Source organism: Hyperolius riggenbachi, chromosome 1 (assembly GCF_040937935.1).
Source record: "Hyperolius riggenbachi isolate aHypRig1 chromosome 1, aHypRig1.pri, whole genome shotgun sequence".
In the NCBI taxonomy this organism is placed as follows: Eukaryota; Metazoa; Chordata; class Amphibia; order Anura; family Hyperoliidae; genus Hyperolius; species Hyperolius riggenbachi.
The window spans coordinates 54769831-54790235 of NC_090646.1; the positions used below are offsets into that span (position 1 = coordinate 54769831).

Below are 20405 nucleotides of genomic sequence, written 5' to 3' on the forward strand. Positions count from 1 at the left end.
TATATAAGAGATTCCTGTGTACACATCATATATACAGTCACAATCAGATATGTATATCTGACCTTAAAAATACGGGGACTGCTTTATTGAAGCAGCACAAGTAATTAATTTTGATTGGTTTATTTCATTTTTGTGGACTAAGCACAGCTATTACTGTATATATACTGGATATTTACATTATTTTTAATGACTATTATCTGAGAAATAGAACATTTCATCATATTTTCTATTTTAATTACAGTTACAAATTCATTAGGAGTCGGAGTCGGTGCATTTTTTCCCGACTCCGACTCCAGGCACCCAAAATTGCCCGACTCTACGACTCCGACTCCACAGCCCTGCTGCTATTGCAGCCTTCCTTGCCGCAATAGCAGTATAGAGGGTGCTATTGTGGCCTGGAACGCGAAGAATCACTTGCGTTCCCAGCCTATCGCCGAAACCAGAAGTAGCCGCTGGCGGGGACAGGAGGATCGGAGCGAGGTTGCGAGGGTACCGGACAGCTGCAGGGGGCTGATGGAAGCCCCAGGTGAGTAAAACTCATATATTTTTTTTTGTGTGTGTGACTTAGACAGTGAAGCGAGAATAAATCTCGCTTCAGTGCTTATATTCAGCAGAGGCATGTGTGCCCCTGCTAAAATGCCACTATCCCGCAGATAAACGGGGGTCCCTTACCTCCCAAATCCCCTCCGTTCTTTGCGGGGATCTCTTCCGCATTCAGGCAGGGCTAATGACCGCAGCCCTGCCTCACGCGCGTCTGTCAGTGCGTATCTCCGCCTCTCCCCCGCCCCTCTGTCTTCCTTTGCTGAGAGGGGCGGGGGAGAGGCGGTGATGCGCCGCTGATAGACGGCGCTGAGAGGCAGGGCTGCAGCCGTTAGCCCTGCCTGAAGAGCAGCAAAATCTACGAACAAGTTGGTCGTAGATTTTGCAGGGGCGGGTTGGGGGTGAAGGGACCCCCGTTCAGCCGCGGGATAGCGGAGTTTTAGCAGGGGCACACAGGCGATGTGTGCGCACGTTCCCCCCCCCCCCCCCCCCCCCCCCGAGCCCTGCGCTTCCCGGACCAATGACTTCCAGGCAGCGCTATGGGCTGGATCGGAGGCGTCTGATGTCGGGACGTCGACTGACGTCCATGACGTCATTCCGATCGTCGCCATGGCGACAGAAAGCCAAACTGGGGACGCCTTATACACTCATTCCCCTGTTTGCTATTGATGCCGGCGACGATCGCACTAGAGGGACACATGCGCCCTCTAGTGTTTCATGTAGCTACCACTCTGGTAGCTTTACATGAAACAAAAAAAAAATGTATTTCTGCCTATTCGGCAGAATTAAAGAACCGCCAGGAAGGTTAAATATAGGAAATTTTAGAAAATTATAAAGTCCAATTATTTTTAAACTGAATGTGTTTAGATAATGGCAGCAAGGGATGCCTGGAAATCATGTATTCATGGTAAATGTATATTGTAAACAGTCCCAGGTTATCCGGAACTCAACCAACCAGCGCAAATCGCCGGCAGTACTCAGTGATGAAGGGCAACTTATTAGGCTGTTTGTGGGCTCTTCTGTGCAGACGGGCTTCCATGGCTTTCCCAAGGTTAATATACTTTTAATTACTGTGTTGTTTTTTTTTACATGTAATGCAGAGGGTACGGTATGTATATAAAGTGGGGTATAGCGCTGTATTAGCTGTATTTTTAACATTCTCAAGCAACCAGAAAGCACAATTATCCAGCATTAGCTGATCCCCCGCTGGTGCTGGATAACTGAAATGTGTGTGTGTGTATGTGTGTAGCTGGGGGTACTTGGGATAACGTTGCCAGTACCAGGAGGTGTGTGGTAAGCACAGGCTTTCATAAGGGGTATTATTATTTAGTATTTATATAGTGCCGACATCTTCACCTCGGGCGCCCTTTCCAACCGATCCCCTATCATAGTCATGTGTCTATCGTGTGTAGTGTATGTATCGTAGTCTATGGCCAATTTGTGGGGAAAGATTAACGTATCTGTTTTTGGGGGGGTGGGTGGAAACCGGAGTGCCTGGAGGAAACTCGCACAGCCACAGGGAGAACATACAAACCCCATGCAGATAGTGCCCTGGATGGGATTGGAATCGGACCCAGCGCTGTAAGGCTACTACACCACAGTGCTGCCCACACGGGGTATACACCAATGTTAAAAAACCATTGGCCTAGATTATAACACAGCATTGTCGGGCCCTTTATTCGCACTGATGTCCTCTTATTGCATAACCCTTGTACGTCATGATTTCCATATTAGAGCGTCCTGCATGTGTGAAGTGCTTGTGCTGTTTGTACAGCAGCTGTTTGCGTAGCGCACATTAAACAGGATGGCGGTGTCTCTAGAGAAGCCACTTCCTCAGCTTGTCGGCCTTGCTGGAAGCAGCACAACATCTGTTTGTATGCGACTGTAAATAAGCGAGCCACAGATAGTTATTCACAGTGCAAGCTTCATACAGTGGCTGCTCTGAGTTTCATGCATACAAGCTGTTTTACCAGCTAACAAAACTGGGAAACTACTAGTTAACTGTCCTAAATAGGTGTTGCATTGCAAAGCTTTTACCCTGTTCTGGTGATTCTCCACAGCAAACCTGATGTCACACAGCTACGTGGGTGTCAGGTATTTTTAATCATGTGAAAATCCTGAGGGTAGAATTTTAACCTCCGCATGTGTATCCCCTTTTAGTGGACAGCTGTCCTGAAAACTACATAAAAATCAGATACATCGGGGAGGGGGAAGCCTCTTGATCCTAAATGAGGGGCTGCGCTCTTAGCCCTTGAGTATGAGTTCTGGTCTGTCCCTGTGGCAGCTGCTGCAGATAAGCATGCTTGCAGATCCTAATGTGGCTTCCCCTGTCCTACTCCGGTCCAGCACTGTCAGCCGCCTGCACAGTAGAGTGGATCTGATCGCGCTCCCATTGATTGCTTTGCTCCTGCACAGAACGCTCGTACCCACGCGATCGTGCATGCGCAGTGGCTACCGACCTGGTGTCACACAACTATTCTCAGCCTATTGGTGAGGAGCAGAAATTTGGGACGGGAGATAACGGCTTCCCTCTCCCTGGCAATATACCAGAATAGAACCAGGCTGGCTGAGAAAAGATATTAATTACAGCAGAAACATTTGATTACATTGGAATACTTGCAATGCAGACTGCATGTAGACTACACAGGGTTCTCCCCAGAAAGTAAGAGAAGAGAATGCAGGGCTGTCACTTCTCTGCATAACTCTGCTTACAGCACAGGAGGAGGTGAGCCTATGACAGCCGGGTGCTCACCAAAACTAGCTGGGTGGAGCACCCGGCTAAAACAGCCTGGGGAGAACACTGCTACATAATAAACACAGAGCAGTGTGTAAATGGAATTTGATTTTGTGTCTGATAATCCCGCTTTTAACGTCCCCTTTTGTTGTGTAGCAACGTGTCAGTTTATGCTGGCTTTTTATGTTGTAAGATGCTGCGGATTGTGATTCCTTGTACTGCAGACAGGATGGTTTGCACAGTGAGCTACAGATGTACGTTTTAGTTGTAGTGGTCAGGTTAGACCTTGTTCACATTGGACTAGCAGAGCAAACACTGCGCTGTCCCCTTGTGTTTGTCTTTCATCTGATTCCCAGCCAGCCACTGCAGTCTGTGTGCTTGTCCTTTGCTCAGTGTGTTTGTTTCCTTTTCTAGATACCGCCATGATGAACGGTTCAAATCTTGGGAACTCCACGTCCAATAACAAGTCCACGGACGATCAGGTGGTAAACGGGCACGACGAGAATGAAAACAATCCCTTCGCTGAGTACATGTGGATGGAGAATGAAGAGGATTTCAACAGACAGGTAACGTGTCCCATGGGCGTACCGATGAATACGCCGCCAGGAGACTTGGGTGCAAGAAACAGTTGATATACGGCTTACCATGCTCCTGCACAAGTCCCGGCGGCGTAAATAACTATTCCCCTCCAGGTTGACGTGGCTGGTGGGGAATGGTGTAATTCGGCTTCCAGCTATTGCTGGAGGCCGATTTACAGTGTTTTTTAAAAGTAACTTCAGCTCTGTCTTCTGACGGTGACGAAGTTACTCACTGTGCACTGCTTTGGCCGTAATTCCTATTGCGTCCTATGGTGGCGCCGGCTGTGCCCAAATCTCCTGGGCTGTTTCAACAGCGCTCTGTCCCGTGGCCGTGAGATAAGAATGTTCCGGCAGCCTGGAAGAGACCTGTTATCCTACTACTCACAAGGGATCATCAGTGAGATGCAAATATTTGAGTTTATACAAATTTATGTACATTTTATGCAAATATATGCAGCTTGAAAATGGACCAATCACGTCCCACCCAGGATTAAATTGATTGGTCCATTTTAACCCCTTCAGCCCGCAGGGGTTTTCACCTTCAGGATGGAAGCAATTTTTACCCTTTCAGCGCCTCTCCCATCCATTCGCCAATAACTTTCACTGATCATCACACGTTAATGATCTATAGCTTGTTTGCTTTTCCCCACAAATGAAGCTTTTTGTGAGCGATGCTTGTTTTCAGTAATTAGTTTTTCTATGCATTTTATAGGCAAATAAAAAAAAAAAACTTAAATTCCATTTTAAAATAAGCAATGCTACTATAAATAAAACCCACCCATTTTATTTGCCCGTTAGTCCCGGCTATCACAACATTTAAATTATGTCCGTTGTACAATGTATGGTATACAATGAAGAAAAACTACAATGTATGGTGACAATATTTTTCTTTGTGTCCCATCAATTGTAAGCCGTTATGTACTAAAATAACAGTAATATACCCTCATGACATACATACAAAAACTAAGTCCCAAAGACTATATAGATTTTTTTTTTTATTTTATTTTAAAATTTGTATGCTTGGAAACTGGGGAAGGGGGCTTTGGAAGTGATTTTCGCCACTAGATGGCGATAGAAAAACTCCCTGGATTGCCAGGAAGTGTTTTTCCTGTTCATTCATGTTTATTCTTATAAATGGACATATCCCCTGATTGGGGTCATGGTCATTCATTACAGGCACTGCGATTGGGGAAGAGAAGCGAAGCTTCTTGGAACCAATCTCCAAAACTGAAAACCCTCAGGGTAGGCAGGGCTGCGACCCCGCAGGTGTCACCGCTTGCAAACTGGACGGGAATTCTTGTCCAGTTTGAATTTAGCTGCGCCTATCTGGACGAGAATACTCGTCCAGAAAGGCTTAAGTGGTTAGTTGCCTATATTTGCAGCTCATTGACCATCCCTACTACTCATCTGTACTTGCATGACTCTTTGGGTGCATTCACACTTTGCCCAGTGATTGACCAATCAAAATGGAATGTTACCACCTCCATGTAGTATGAGAGCCAACAGATTTTGAATACTATGAACAGATTGTGTAGATAAGCTCTCGTACAACATGGAGGTTGTAACATTGGCCAATCCAAATTGCAAGTGAGGACCAGACTTCACAAAATTTGACAGCAGAACTAAATAATCCAATTTTAAAGTATCTGATATAGCAAGTCTCAAGACTGCTGGGCGTTAACTAATGGTTGGCGAAAAGAATAAATTTCCGATCAATGAACGGTATCATTTTGTACTGGGCTCAATGAGAAAACCAGCATGTGAACGGACTACAAAGAGGAAGTTTGGCTGTTCCCTGTCAGCTAAACGTTACCACTCCTGACTAGGGATGATCAATGATATGCAATTTTTTCTAAGATTATGCAGATTTTTATGCAAATATATATGCAGCTTGAAAATGGACCAATCACTTTAAACCTAGGTTTAAAGTGATTGGTCCAATTTCAAACTGCATATATTTGCATATCCTATCTTCCCTACACCTGATGCTACTGTGGTGCAAATCTCTGCCTAGCTTCCCAGGGAGAGCAGGGTGCCGCCTTACTGGGGCAGGGGTGGGAGGAGGAACGGTTGGCTTCCTGAGCACAGCTGATTTGAGTGCTTGTTTTACTACAGTGAGCGTCTGGGAAATATGGGCAGTGCTCTTGGATAAAAGCAAAGCCTGGTACACACATCCAATTTTGATCAGTGATTGGCCAATGTTACCACTCCCATGTAGTGTTAGAGCTTACCTGCACAATCCTCTCATAATATTCAGTCTGTTGTCCCTCACACGGTATTAGATGGAGGTGGGAAAATTGGGCCGTGATTGGCCAATCCAAATTGGATGTGTTAAATTAGAAAGAGCTTAGTGCTTAGAAAAGCGTCTGTGATGTGAACCCAACCCTTAAAGTGGACCTGAACTCTTGCACAGGACAGAAGAAAAACAGAAATGCACACTGTATGCATTTAGAGAGTTTAGCCTGTCTAATTCACCCTCATCTGTCACTAATCATAAGTTGTAATTTGTTAATATGCCTGCTCCCATGAAAGCAGGAAGTAGAAACTGCAGACTTTTTTTTTTTTTTGCAGAATTTGTATCAGGTGTTTTTCTTTAAAGGATACCCGAAGTGACACGTGACATGAGATAGACATGTGCATGTACAGTGCCTAGCACACAACTATGCTGTGTTCCTTTTTTTCTTTCTCTGCCTGAAAGGGTTAAATATCAGGTGTGTAAGTGGCTGACTCAGTCCTGACTCAGACAGGAAGTGACTACAGTGTGACCCTCACTGATAAGAAATTCCAACTATGAAACACTTTCCTAGCAGAAAATAGCTTCTGAGAGCAAGAAAGAGATAAAAAGGGGAATGATCAGTGAGGGTCACACTGTAGTCACTTGATGTCTGAGTCAGGACTGAGTCAGCCACTTACATACCTGATATTTAACTCTTTCAGGCAGAGAAAGATAAAAGGAACACAGCATAGTTATTTGTGTACTAGGCACTGTACATGCACATGTCTATCTCATCATGTCACTTCAGGTATCCTTTTAAAGGCTATTATGCTGTTGCTTATCTTTAGAACAGAGAGGAAGTTCTGAGTTCCGGTCTATGAAGACAGCAAAACAGGCATATACTCAGGGACTGGTTCCTATAAAGCAGGGATCAGGAGCCTTTTTGGCTGAGGGCCATAAACCCCACGTAGTTTAAAATGTAGTTTCATGAGATCCATACTGTTTCAAACTAGGACAGTAGGGCTCATGTCCCTGTTGCCATGGTATACAGTTGTTCCGCTAAGCAGCCGAAGGGTCAGACACATCTTCAGCTTCTCTTGAGTTTCAGCAACATCAACAATTTCCCCGAGAGCCAGACAGGAGAAATACCGACTAAGGCCTGGGGCACACCAGAAGAGTTTTTCTGAGCGTTTTGAGTTTTTAACCACCCTGGCGGTATTGACGAGCTCAGCTCGTCCAGGAAAAACTTGCTGAAAGCGGTATTGACGAGCTGAGCTCGTCAATACCGCCAGGGAGATTTCTTGTTTCTCTTCCCCGCCGGCTGCACTTTTCCCTCATCAGAGGGATTCCCCAGGATGGCTGGATGCCTGCCAGCACGCTGTGGGTAGCGATCTGTGCTACCCACAGCATACAGAACTAGCATCCAGCCACCCTGGGAATCCCTGTGCAGCCGGCGGGGCAGAGAATGTGTGGGGCTGTGCAGGGATTCCCCTTCTTTGCCGGCGGGTGGCTGGTGCGGGGATCCTCTCTGTGCGGGGGGCCGGGGATCCCCGTACTGTGCATGCGGGGTGACCCTTTTGTGTGTGCGGGGGGGCGGGTATCCCCTTCTATGGGGCTGGTCTTGGCCGGTCGGGGACACCCCCTTCTGTGGTGGGGGGAAGGTGGGTGTCCCCATCTATGTGGGCTGTGGGTGGCCTCTCCCTCCTCTTCCCCATCCCTCCCTCTCTGTCCCCCGTGCCCCCCCCCCCCCCGATCCCGTGTCTCCCCCCTGTAAGAAGCCCTGATCTACTCACCTGAGGGCTTTCTCCTGCGGCGGCCACGATGGACACCCTCCTCCTCCATCGCCGAAGTCCCGGTCTGTGTAATTGCAGTACGCGGCTTGGTGACGTCACCAAGCTGCGTACTGTAATTACAGAGAACACGAGACTTCGCGATGGAGGAGGAGGGTGTCCATCGTGGCCGCCGCAGGAGAAAGCCCTCAGGTGAGTAGATCAGGGCTTCTTACAGGGGGGAGACACGGGATCGGGGGGGGGGGGGACACGGGGGACAGAGAGGGAGGGATGGGGAAGAGGAGGGAGAGGCCACCCACAGCCCACATAGATGGGGACACCCACCTTCCCCCCACCACAGAAGGGGGTGTCCCCGACCGGCCAAGACCAGCCCCATAGAAGGGGATACCCGCCCCCCCCCGCACACACAAAAGGGTCACCCCGCATGCACAGTACGGGGATCCCCGGCCCCCCGCACAGAGAGGATCCCCGCACCAGCCACCCGCCGGCAAAGAAGGGGAATCCCTGCACAGCCCCACACATTCTCTGCCCCGCCGGCTGCACAGGGATTCCCAGGGTGGCTGGATGCTAGTTCTGTATGCTGTGTGTAGTGGGGGGGACACAGGATCAGGGGTGAGAGGGGGGGCATGGAGGACAGAGAGGGAGGGATGGGGGAAGAGGAGGGAGAGGCCACCCACAGCCCGCATAGATGGGGACCCCCACCTCCCACCCACCACAGAAGGGGGTGTCCCCGACCCACCACGACTAGCCCCCATAGAAGGATGATACCTGCCCCCCCCCCCAATGCACACACAGAAGGGCCACCCACACGCACAGTATGGGGATTCCCCCCCCCCCCCCACAGAGGGGATCCCCGCCGGCCACTACCAGCCAGCACAGAAGGGGAGCCCCCCCCCACAGAAGGGACACCCGGCCACAGTTAGGGGGCATCGGGGGCAATGGGGTTGGGGGGGCAGAGGCACCCGCAAACCTAGCTCCCTATACATATGACTCCCTAGACCTGGCTGCACATCTGTCTCCTATACACCTGGCTGCACATCTGTCTCCTATACACCAGCAAACATCTTGCTCCCTATATACCTGGCAAAACATCTAGCTAACTACACCTGGCTGCACATCTGGCTAATAAATCTGGCTATACATCTGGGTCTTATACTCACCATTGGCATGCTGATCCCTCGCCGCGTACCTCTGATAGCTTCTCCAGTGCCTTCTTCCATGTCCCTTGGCGGATTTTGCTTCTCCCTTGGCGATCACATGTCCCCCGTCGATCGGCGTTGATGGCACCAATGTCACACAGCATCATCAAAATCTCGCAGCAAACACTTTTTTTTTATTGAATTCAATACAATAACCTGTATTGAATTCAATATAAAAAAAATGATTGCAAAAAAAATTGGTTGAAAATTATTGGAAATTAATTGAACCACTTTTTGCACGGAAATCCTGGGGAAATAGACCGCCAGGGTGGTTAAATCTGCTGCTAATGTTATCCTATGTGTCTGTGCACACTGGAGCAATGAGGTTTTGTAAAAAACCCCATAGCATTACATTGGGAAGAGCTTTTAGAGGTTTCAAAAGCTCTTCCCAATGTAATGCAATGGTTTTTTTTTTTACAAAACCTCATTGCTCCAGTGTGCACAGACACATAGGATAACATTAGCAGCAGATTTAAAAACTCAAAACGCTCAGAAAAACTCCTCTGGTGTGCCCCAGGCCTACCAGCTTGTACAAATAGCTAGCTGACTTGGGGGTTGATTCACTTTGTAGGACGAGATCCCTGCACTTTGGCCCAATAGGCTGCCTGTCAAGTAACAGGCAGCCTATTGGGCCAATCAAAGTGCTTGGATCTTGTCCTACAAAGTCACAGGACCTGACTGGGTTCAGAGTGGGACAATTGGAGCAGATTTCCGTTTTGGGGTAGCGTGAGTTAGTAGTGCATGCAACAGCAGTAGCGTGCCTACTTTGAAAATGTTACTTGCGCTGCCACACTAAGCTGTGCTGCTTGGACTGTATAGCTTAGTGAATCAACCCCTACTGATTTGTCTGTGAGCCAGATGTAGCCATCCAAAGAGCCACATCTGGCTCCTGAGCCATAGGTTCCCTACCCCTGCTAATAGAGCCTTCCCTGTCCTCTCTTGCTCCCGTCGTTCCAACACTGTCACCCCCGCTCTGTGTATTTGACCAACTGGGCGAATACACGTCTGTGAGCCCTCGGGAGGCTTCAGAAGCACTTGTGTCGCTGAGAGCTTCCAAAGATGGGCGGCTCCGTACTGTGCATGCGAGTTCGTGCACTCACGTGTGCTGTATGGATTTGGCAAATTTAAATGCGGGTTGATGGTGCTGGAATGTGGGGAGAAAGGGAGGACAGGGGAGGCTCTTTAGGATCCGGAGCTCTCCCTCTCCATAGGCAAGTATCGTAGGGGCAGAAAGCTTAGAGAGGCTCTTTTGCATAGATTACTGAAGTTACTTAACGATTCTTGTCCTAGAAACAATGAGACTTGTCTGTTACTGTTCTACTACTAAACTGTACTACACATACGATGCATTATTTCATACGTCTTTCACTTCAGATTCCCTTTAACCTCCTTAGCGGTAACCCCGTGCTGGACACGGGGTAAGCCGCCGGAGGGTGCCGCTCAGGCCCTGCTGGGCCGATTTACATAATTTTTTTTTTTTTTTGCTGGACGCAGCTAGCACTTTGCTAGCTGCGCCAGCACACTGATCGCCGCCGGCCAGCGCCCGATCGCCGCTATCTGTTGCGGCGACGGGGGAAGCCCTCCAGGAAATCCCGTTCTTTGAAGCGGGGGGATGCCGCTGAGCAGCGGCTACTCGCTACATGATAAAAAAAAAATAAAAAAAACTGCTGCGCTGCCCCCTGGCGGAATTTTTCATACCGCCAGGGGGGTTAAAGAGGAACTATTAGCTAAAAAATGCCCCCCGCCCAAAACACATATGTAAGTACATAAATACTTGCTCTACTTACATAATAGATGTATTGTATTGTCCACGTTTTTGATTACTGTGATTTGTTTATTGGTAAATTAGATGACTCCTGTTGCTGGCAGGGGCCATCTTGTGTGCTCTGGCTGGATTCCCCCCCCCCCCCCCCTCCCTCCTTTCCTGCACTGTTTCTGTGCACAGTGGGGAGGAATAAATGCAGCAACAGGCTCTCCTAATAATGGATCCAAGCGCTGCCGTTCCCATGTATTCTCTGGACTACCACCGGAGGCAGTGCAGAGAATATAGGATACTGCAGTGCCTGAAACCATTATTCAGGGGCTCTGTGTGCGCTGCCTTTATCCTTCCCCGATGTTTAGTGCGGGGAAGGAGAGAGAATCTGGCGACAGTGGGTGGCAGAAGGGCTGAGGGTGGGGCGCAGACATGCTACTGGAGGAGGGGGGCAGAGGACAGTGACAGTATATAGGCTTTGGCCCCCCTCCCTGCACTCTTACAACGGCAGGACCACCGGAGAGAAGGGGAGACCAAGGCGGCCAATCAAAGAGCAGAGAAGTGAGTGACTGAGGCATCAGGCTGATTCAGCATGCCTGTCCCTTCTCTTCTGCGGCCGTGCGTACGCTCTTAGAGCCCCCCAGGCATGAGGAGAGAAACTGCACATGGAAAAAGGATGATTTTAAACTTGTCAATTGCCTGATAGCATCCTTTCTACTTATATATCAGCCTGCAATGTAGAACGAATTGTGTATTTTATGCCTATCAGTTACTCTTTAAGCAATGTTTCCGCAAAACAAACTCTTATACACTGTGCACAAGCGTTGGCTTTATGTAATGTGTGTTTCTCATGGCTGCTCAGGTGGAGGAGGAGCTGCAGGAGCAGGATTTTCTAGACCGCTGCTTCCAGGAAATGCTGGACGAGGAGGATCAAGACTGGTTCATTCCTTCCCGTGATTTGCCACAAGGGGTCGGGCAGTTGCAGCAGCAGTTAAATGGTCTCACAGTAAATGACACTCACAGTACAGAGGACATCTTGGTGAGTTCCATCTACCGCTCAGTGCTGTGATTGAACGGGGCGTGTTTTCAGAGCATGAATGTCTATTGCTTTCTGATGAACAGGGTTCCTTTCCATATCATTTTTTGATAGATGCAGTGTGACTGCTCCACCTTTGGTATTTGGAGGGCCCTTCTCCATTGCACCTCACTGTCGTCATATCCTAACTGTGGATAGAGCACATTATCCTTCTTAAAGAGAACCTGAAGTGAGGTATATGGAGGCTGCCAAATGTATTTCCATTTAAGCAATGCCAGTTGCCTGGCTATCCTGCTGATTCTCTGCCTCTATTACTTTAGCCACTGACCCTGAACAAGCATGCAGCAGATCGGGTTTTTTTACATTGTCTGATCTGACAAGATTAGCTGCATGCTTGTTTCTGGTGGTATTCAGACACTGCTACATCCAAATAGATCCGCAAGACTGCCAGGTAACTGGCATTGTTTAAAAGGAAATGCATTTGGCAGCCTCCATATACTTCTTGCTTCAGGTTCCCTTTAAAGGAATCTGAGCACCTGGGCGCTCCTAAGTTAAATATTTATAATCCTCCACCTAAGCGACATTCATTAATTCTGTGGGCTTTTGGGGTGTTAAGTGTGCATTTACTTTTATGTATTACCCTCATCTTTGAAGGCCTCCATCTTCTCCAACCCCAAAAGAAGATCCAATTGTGTTTTGACAGGTTTGTTCTACTCAAAATTAGTTGGGTTATTAAAGAGAAGCTGTCAGCCATACTATCTCAGAAAAAAAAACACATACAGTGGCTTGCAAAAGTACTCAGCCCCCTTGAAGTTTTCCACATTTTGTCACATTATTGCCACAAACCTGAATAAATGAATCAAACCAACAGAAAGTGGTGTACACGTGAGAAGTGGAACGAAAATCATACATGATTCCAAATTTTTTTTACAAATAACTGCAAAGTGGGGTGTGCGTAATTATTCAGCCCCCTGAGTCAATACTTTGTAGAACCACCGTTTGCTGCAATTACAGCTGTCAGTCTTTTAGGGTATGTCTCTACCAGCTTTGCACATCTAGAAACTGAAATCCTTGCCCATTCTTCTTTGCAAAACTGCTCCAGCTCAGTCAGATTAGATGGCAGCGTTTGAGAACAGCAGTTTTCAGATCTTGCCACAGATTCTCAATTAGATTTAGATCTGGACTTTGACTGGGCCATTCTAACACATGGATATGTTTTGTTTTAAACCATTCCATTGTTGCCCTGGCTTTATGTTTAGGGTCGTTTTCCTGCGGGAAGGTGAACCTCCGCCCCAGTTTCAAGTCTTTTGCAGACTCCAAGAGGTTTTCTTCCAAGTTTGCCCTGTATTTGGCTCCATCCATCTTCCCATCAACTCTGACCAGCTTCCCTGTCCCTGCTCAAGAGAAGCACCCCAAGAGCATGATGCTGCCTACACTATATTTGAAAGTGGGGATGGTGTGTTCAGAGTGATGTGCAGTGTTAGTTTTCCGCCACACATAGCGTTTTGCATTTTGGCCAAAAGTTCCATTTTGGTCTCATCCGACCAGAGCACCTTCTTCCACATGTTTGCTGTGTCCCCCACATGGCTTGTGACAAACTGCAAACGGGACTTATGCTTTTTTGTTAACAATTGCTTTCTTCTTGCCACTCTTCCATAAAGGCCAACTTTGTGCAGTGCACAACTAATAGGTGTCCTATGGACATATTCCCCCACCTGAGCTGTAGATCTCTTCAGCTCGTCAAGTCACCATGGGCCTCTTTACTGCATTTGTGATCAGCGCTCTCCTTGTTCGGTCTGTGAGTTTAGGTGGACCACCTTGTCTTGGTAGGTTTACCGTTGTGCCATACTCCTTCCATTTCTGAATGATCGCTTAAACAGTGCTCTGTGGGATGTTCAAGGCTTTGGAAATCTTTTTGTAGCCTAAGCCTGCTTTACATTTCTCAATAACCTTATCCCTGACCTGTCTGGTGTGTTCTTTAGACTTCATGGTGTTGTTGCTCCCAATATTCTCTTAGACGACCTCTGAGGCCGTCACAGAGCAGCTGTATTTGTACTGACATTAGATTACACACAGGTGCACTCTATTTAGTCTTTAGCACTCATCAGGCAATGTCTATGGGCAACTGACTGCACTCAGATCAAAGGGGGACGAATAATTATGCACACCCCACTTTTCAGTTATTAATTTGTAAAAAATGTTTGGAATCGTGTATGATTTTCGTTCCACTTCTCATGTGTACACCACTTTGTATTGGTCTTTCGCGTGGAATTCAAATAAAATTGATTCATGTTTGTGGCAGTAATGTGACAAAATGTGGAAAACTTTAAGGGGGTGGCGAATACTTTTGCAAGCCACTGTATACAAGTAGATAAATACTTGCTCTATTTGCATAACATACGTATTGCACTGTCCATGTTTTTGCTTTTAGTGATTTTTCTACAGTAAAAAAAATATCCTTAGCATTTCCAATTTTAACTGTGGCTATTTTGAAGCCAATCCTGATGTAATTTCCTCCCTTACTGTCCTCTGTCTGATTGTGTATGCATTACCCACCCTCCACAATTGAAAGTGCATTGCCTCAGCATGGAAAATATTGGCCAATCAGAGAGGAACAGAGGTGTGGGAGGGAAAGAGCCTTCAGCCAATCAGGCTGCATTAGTTAAGTCTGAGGGGGAAGTAGAGAAGTAAAATGACAACCCAGCATGCCCTGCAACTTCCTTTTTGCGTACTAAATTTTGTGTGTACCAAATAAGTCGGGTAAACTGGAGAATGATGATTTATCCACAAGAAAAGTAATAGTGATCTTTACCTTTAGGATTGCCTGGTTAGCATCATTGTTTACTACCGTCTTTCCCCTAAAGTAAGACCTACCCCGAAAGTAAGGCCTCCCTTATATTTCAAGCATGCTTGAAATATAAGGCCTACCCCGAAAATAAGGCCTAGCTGGGGGCGGGGCGCTGTGTGTATGGGGAGGTGCGTGGTCTCTTACCGCACCTCCCTTGTGGCTGCGTCCCCCTCCGTTCCTGGTAATTCCTCCGGTGGCGGCGGCATAGTAATCCATCTGTGAGGGCGCCCTGTGACCCTCACGCAGTACGCTAGGCCGGCTCTGCGCTGGCGCCCTCTTCCTGTCATCATGTGCGCCCGGCAGATGCGTCCCAGGCGCACATTGATTAATCAGTGTGCGCCTGGGACGCATCTGCCGGGCGCACATGATGACAGGAAGAGAGCGCCAGCGCAGAGCCGGCCTAGCGTACTGCGTGAGGGTCACAGGGCGCCCTCACAGATGGATTACTATGCCGCCGCCACCGGAGGAATTACCAGGAACGGAGGGGGACGCAGCCACAAGGGAGGTGCGGTAAGAGACCACGCACCTGCCCATACACACAGCGTCTAGCCCCTCCCACCCCCGAAAATAAGCCCTAGCAGACATTTCCTCCCCAAAAAGAATATAAGACAGTGTCTTATATTCGGGGAAAGACGGTAGTTACAAATAAAGAATTGATTTTATGCCCAACAGTTACACTTTAAAGTGCAATCCAATGTGCTGGAGTAGCCTCTACCAGGCTTCACACACCTGGTCCGCCAAAGCACAATGGCTCACCAATGCACCATGAGTTTCCAATGAAGATGTGAAGGAGGAACTCTACATCAAACTTTTGTTTTTGTCAGATTGCAAAACACGTTTCGGGCTTTCCCATTCTTTAGCTGGTGTTCGCCTGAAGAAGGGGGAAGTCCTGAAACGTGTGCAATCTGACAAATGCAGGTTTGATGCCATTGGAGTGCCTCCCTCACGTCTTTGTTGGATATTTAAGTGACCCTTTAAGTTGACAAAGTGTTAGGTACTTGCCCACATAGAGGGATGGTCAAGACAGATGTTTCTCCTTTCTTGACCCCACCGCTGCTAGCTGGGTCTCTCTGCTTGTTCATGAACACACTCCTCTAAGTGAACTTACATAGTTTGCACTGTCCAACTGCGAATAAAGCCGTGCCTGTGCAGTACCATGAAGCTTTGGCTCACTGCACAGCAGATCCTGTCATGGGTACATTTCTGACAAGCCCTTGTCAGATATGTTCGGTAGGACTATGCACAGCAGCATTGGGCTTCAAGATGGATTGGGAAGTCTCTGGATCATCCAGAGTCTTCTCTAAGTGGGTAAACCTCTGTTTTTTGGGTTTTTTTTCTCAAAGGGAAGGTCCAAGCAAAATAAAAGTTTCACTTACCTGGGGCTTCTACCAGCCCTATGCAGCCATCCTGTGCCCTCGTAGTCACTCACTGCTGCTCCAGTCCCCCACTGGCAGCTTGCCGACCTCGGAGGTCGGCGGGCCGCATTGCGTACATTTTTACGCATTCCCGCTAGTCCAGGAACAGTAACACATACATTTTTACGCGTTACTGGTTCAATGCCTACATTTTTACGCATTGAACCAGTAATGCGTAAAAATGTATTTGTTAATGTTCCTGCACTAGCGGGAATGCGTAAAAATGTACGCAATGCGTCCCGCCGACCTCCGAGGTCAGCAAGCTGCCAGCGGGGGACTGGAGCAGCAGTGAGTGACTACGAGGGCACAGGATGGCTGCATGGGGCTGATAGAAGCCCCAGGTAAGTGAAACTCATTTTTTTATTTTGCTTGGACCTTCCCTTTAACCATTGCGTACCAGCAGTCTCTGGCCCCTTAAAGTGGATCCGAGAAACTCTTACTCATTGCATAGTTGTGTTCCCTTCCTTTCATATAGTTTATAGGACATTCCTCAAGCCAAATACACTTTTTTTTTTTTTTTTTTTTTTATACTCCAATTCCATATAAACTAAACAAGTCTCGCCCACAGCTCCTTTTGTGCCCTGACACTCTTAGAGCAATGTAGCAAGGGTTTATGGGAGATCAGTCTGGGCAGGAGGAGGTGTTACTAGCCTTAGATTTCAGAGGCAGTGGGGAGGAGGAGAGGGGATTGAGCTGAGGGCTGGAGATGCTATCAGCTTGCCTGTGTAATGTGACAAGCAGAACATGGCCGCTCTCATTGTATCACAGGAATAAATAATCATATGCAGTTGAAGCTGTTTGCAGCTAGAATTGCTGTACAAACTATCTAAATTTTAGATAAGGTATATAGATAAGTTACTTGTTATAGTTGGTTTTTCACAGGGCTGTGGAGTCGGGCAATTTTGGGTGCCTGGAGTCGGGAAAAAATGCACCGACTCCTAATGAATTTTTAACTGTAATTAAAATAGAAAATATGATAAAATGTTCTATTTCTCAGATAATAGTCATTAAAAATAATGTATATCAATAAAGCAGTCCCTGTATTTTTAAAGTCAGATATACACATCTGATTTTGACTGTATATATATGATGTGTACACAGGAATCTCTTATATATACTAAATAACATCTATGCTGTAAGAATAAAGCCTGATGTGTAGCCGTGTCACTAATAGAGATGGTCAATGAGATGGAAATAATTCTGCATTGATGCTGATTTATGCAAATGTACGCACTCTCTTTGCTGATGAAATCAAATAATTTGATATGTTGTTAAAATTTGGTTTGGTGACTACAAATTAAAGGGTACCTGAGACGGATGAAAAGTAGTTTTATACATACCTGGGGCTTCCTCCAGCCCCCTTCAAGCTAATCAGTCCCTTGCTGTCCTCCACCACCCGGATCTTCTGCTATGAGTCCTGGTAATTCAGCCAGTCAGCGTTGTCCGGCCGCATGTCGCTCCCACAGCCAGGAACATTCTGCACCTGGGCAATAGTGCTGCACAGGTGTAGTATGCTCCTGGCGGCGGAGTGTGTGCATGCGCACTACGCCCGACTGGCTCAAGTACCTGGACTCATAGCAGAAGATCCAGGTGGTGGAGGAGGACAACGAGGGACTGATTATCCTGAAGGCGGCTGGAGGAAGCCCCAGGTATGTATAAAACTTTAATTTAGACTGTCTCAGGTTTACTTTGTTACGCAGTAGTACTATACTCAACATATGCACTCCCCATAGAGCTGCAGGGAATCCACTGAGAATGTTGAACACAGAGGTGTTGTCTGTCACCCATAAACCTGGTTCAGATTGTGCATGAAGAATGTGTAATAGAGGAAGAATCTCCTTATTCCCCTGCAGAGTACCTGCACATCATTCTTACATGTACCCACAGTTACATTGCCTAGGGCCTGATAGATGTTCTTTGTTCCGGTTTGTACCTTTTACAAGTACTCTTACCAAGGACTAGTTTTAGTCTAAAGGGAATAAATATAGTAGTCTACATATCCTTCTCACTTCAGTTGTCTTGTAAAATTTCTAAGCATTAGCAGTTAAGAGATGAATTTCACGTTACATACTGTTAATTAACAAAATTGTAATATGCAAATTAGAGGAGTCGGTGGAATCCTAAACTGAGGAGTCGGAGTCGGTGGATTTTTGGACCGACTCCACAGCCCTGGTTTTTCACCTCGGATCCGCTTTAAGGACCAGAGATGGCTCATGCCAAAAAATAGGGCTCCCCACACAGACCCGCTGGTCACCTCACTCTCCCATCGCCGCAGGCCCTTGATCTGCTGTCTCTATGATGGCAGAGCTCTGTGAGCCTGTCGGGGCTGATTTCATTGGCTCCTTACCCTGTCATCAATGGGATTGGCTCACATTGATCACGGCATCGGGAGGCAATGAAACCTTCTCACGACCGGCTCTGCAGCAAGAGGGAGAGCTGCAAGTCCGTGCAGCGTGATAATTGAAATCTACGCCCTGGCAGGAATAAGCAGCAACAGACGGGGCGTAGATTTCAATTACTGTGGATTGGAAGCGGTTAAACTTTACAGGTTTCTTTTTATTCTTTACTACTCATATCATTCTATTTTAACACAGGAGAGTACAAGACCACCCTTCTGACTTCCTACTTTTTGTTCTCATTTTAGAGCAAAAGCACCCTGAATCCTGACGCCAAGGAGTTTGTCCCAGGAGTGAAGTATTGAACGTTACAGGCATCTTTTTAAAAACAGAAGAAAAAAAAACACAAAAAGACTGTTTCCTTATATCTTCAGGACAAAGCTGCACAAAAGGAAGGGGATTATTTGGGGGAGGTGGTTAATAGCGATGCTTTAACTCGACACTGTGACTCGAGTACCTTAAATGTGGGATTTTTTTTTTCTTTTCTTTCTTCAGGCGTTAAAGCCGCTCCCTTCCAATTGCCGCATATATTTTGGAGGTATGCTTATTGGACTTATTTTTTTTCTTTTCTCTTTAAAAATAAATTAGAGGGGTTAAGCTTTCATCAGAAGCGACATGCTTTCGTATTTAAATCGGATCAGTATGGAAGAGCCCTAAATAAAATCATAGGCTTTTATGTCCTCTCCCCCGGGCCACTGCCCCTCGTCATTGGCCGTTATTTTTTTTTTCAGGAAGATATGATTGTAGCATGAAGATGGTTTCCTGAATTTCCAGCATTTGTGTGATTTGTAGGGGACATGTGACGTTTGTTCTCATTTCAGTGCCATTCAGAGAGCAGATATGAGTTTATTTTTTTTTTCCTTTTTCCTGTCTGGACTTTGTCTGCGTTTAGCTTTACTCAGGAGAGCAAACCCAGCTGATTGGTTCTCCCGGTAATGGGGACCCATTCATTTTTTTCAGTGTTCAGCTTAAAACCGCCATCTTGTTTTTTTCACCGGACATACAGATGCTTCACCCACCGGAAAGTGCGTACTTGGGACATTAGAATTTCCTCCAGACACCATCGTCCAGTCTGTCTACGCGTTGTTAATATGCTGCAGTTTGAATTATCGGCCTTCTCATATTAGCGTGGTTTAGTAAGACATACGACACAATGCTACACGTCATGGCTGGTGGTAAGTGATGTTACAGGGGCCGTGCTGTGTCCCCCCCCAACCCCCCTCCTTTTAAGACGCCATGGCTGCGCCATGTTCGAAATCCGTAGAAGACTTTTGTATGGTCTTACTGTCGGCCATCCCTGACTCGGGTTGGTCCAATATTGAAAACACCATAGAATAGGGTTATGCGTTGAATCGTGAGACGTGCAGTTCCTTAAGAACTGCTGATCAGCTCCGCAAACACGCCAGGCTCCATGGTCCATCGTCACTTGTAAAAGCATGGCGGACCGGAGGGGACCCCGTTCTCCGAGCCGGGCCCCCGGCTGCCTACAGGGCATGCACCTCCATCTGCATCGAGTCATAGAAAGAGGAACAAATAAGCTACACTTTAAATCCTCCTCTACAGTTGTATTGTTTTTATGAAGTGATATGGCAAGCCACACACAAAAATATAAAATACAAAAATAAAGCAGCCTGATCATTGTACACGCCTGAGTGGTTGATTGTTAATGCCTTGTCTGAAGTTTATTGGTGAAAGGGGGGTATGTAATGGGATTGATTTACTGAGGTGGGATAATGGGGTAACCATAAGCAATCTGGAAGATGTACACGAGCGTCATCCGGAAAGTAACAGCCATATTTCCCAATGATGTTGATCCAGGGATTTTATCTGATTGCCATCTGGAGTCGGGAAGGAATTTTTTTCCCTTTTGGGGCTAATTGGACCACGCCTTGTAAGGGTTT

At 47.0% G+C, this 20405-nt stretch overlaps 1 protein-coding gene across 1 annotated transcript in view; it reads left to right on the forward strand.

The window, feature by feature from the left end:
* Positions 1-20147, forward strand: part of PAIP2B (poly(A) binding protein interacting protein 2B) — a 39636-nt gene extending 19489 nt beyond the window's left edge. Inside the window, exons 2-4 of the mRNA XM_068274398.1 lie at positions 3689-3840; positions 11672-11848; positions 18753-20147. Coding sequence (XP_068130499.1) covers positions 3697-3840; positions 11672-11848; positions 18753-18809 — 378 coding nt within the window. The 5' untranslated portion in view covers positions 3689-3696 and the 3' untranslated portion in view covers positions 18810-20147. The remainder of the gene's footprint in view (positions 1-3688; positions 3841-11671; positions 11849-18752) is intronic.
* The last annotated feature ends 258 nt before the right edge of the window (positions 20148-20405 follow it).